General features: G+C 58.8%; 1 protein-coding gene across 1 annotated transcript in view; it reads left to right on the top strand.

Moving 5' to 3' along the window:
- LOC119591753 (opioid-binding protein/cell adhesion molecule-like) overlaps positions 1–452 on the top strand; it is a 12,745-nt gene that overhangs the window by 11,639 nt on the left and 654 nt on the right. The window contains exon 4 of the mRNA XM_037940499.1: positions 226–449. Coding sequence (XP_037796427.1) covers positions 226–449 — 224 coding nt within the window. The remainder of the gene's footprint in view (positions 1–225; positions 450–452) is intronic.

Genomic DNA, 452 nt, shown 5'->3' with positions numbered 1-452 from the left:
GACACACTGTAGGCTCTTTTGAAATCGGCTTATCCTTTTATGTTTTCTTCGCCTAATTTCCCTGTTCAAGTTCACCGATGCCCGAATTTCCTCCTTCAAAGCGCCTGTTTGTATCGCCACCACCTATTCCTTCCCCAATTTTCCTTCTTTTCCGCCCAATTTCGTTCCTCGTCCGCCCAATTTCACCCACGACCAGCTCCCTTCATTACCCTCCCCCTCCCCCAGGGCCCCCCGAGCGCGTGGGGAACTGCATGCTGGTCAACCTGACGGTGAGCACCCTGGAGGTGGAGTGCACGCCGGGCAGCGACGGGGGCCTCCAGCAGAAGTTCGTGGCCCGCGTCTACGCCGCACCCACGCACACCCTCGTGGCAACCCTGGAGGAGGACACACCCAGGTTCTGCGTCGGTGGCCTCACGCCCGGCCAGGATTATCTTATCACCATCACCGCAGTC

This window comes from Penaeus monodon, chromosome 29, assembly GCF_015228065.2.
Source record: "Penaeus monodon isolate SGIC_2016 chromosome 29, NSTDA_Pmon_1, whole genome shotgun sequence".
NCBI classification, from domain to species: Eukaryota; Metazoa; Arthropoda; class Malacostraca; order Decapoda; family Penaeidae; genus Penaeus; species Penaeus monodon.
The sequence above is the reverse complement of the archived record's forward strand: the minus strand, read 5'-3'. Positions and strand labels throughout refer to the sequence as shown.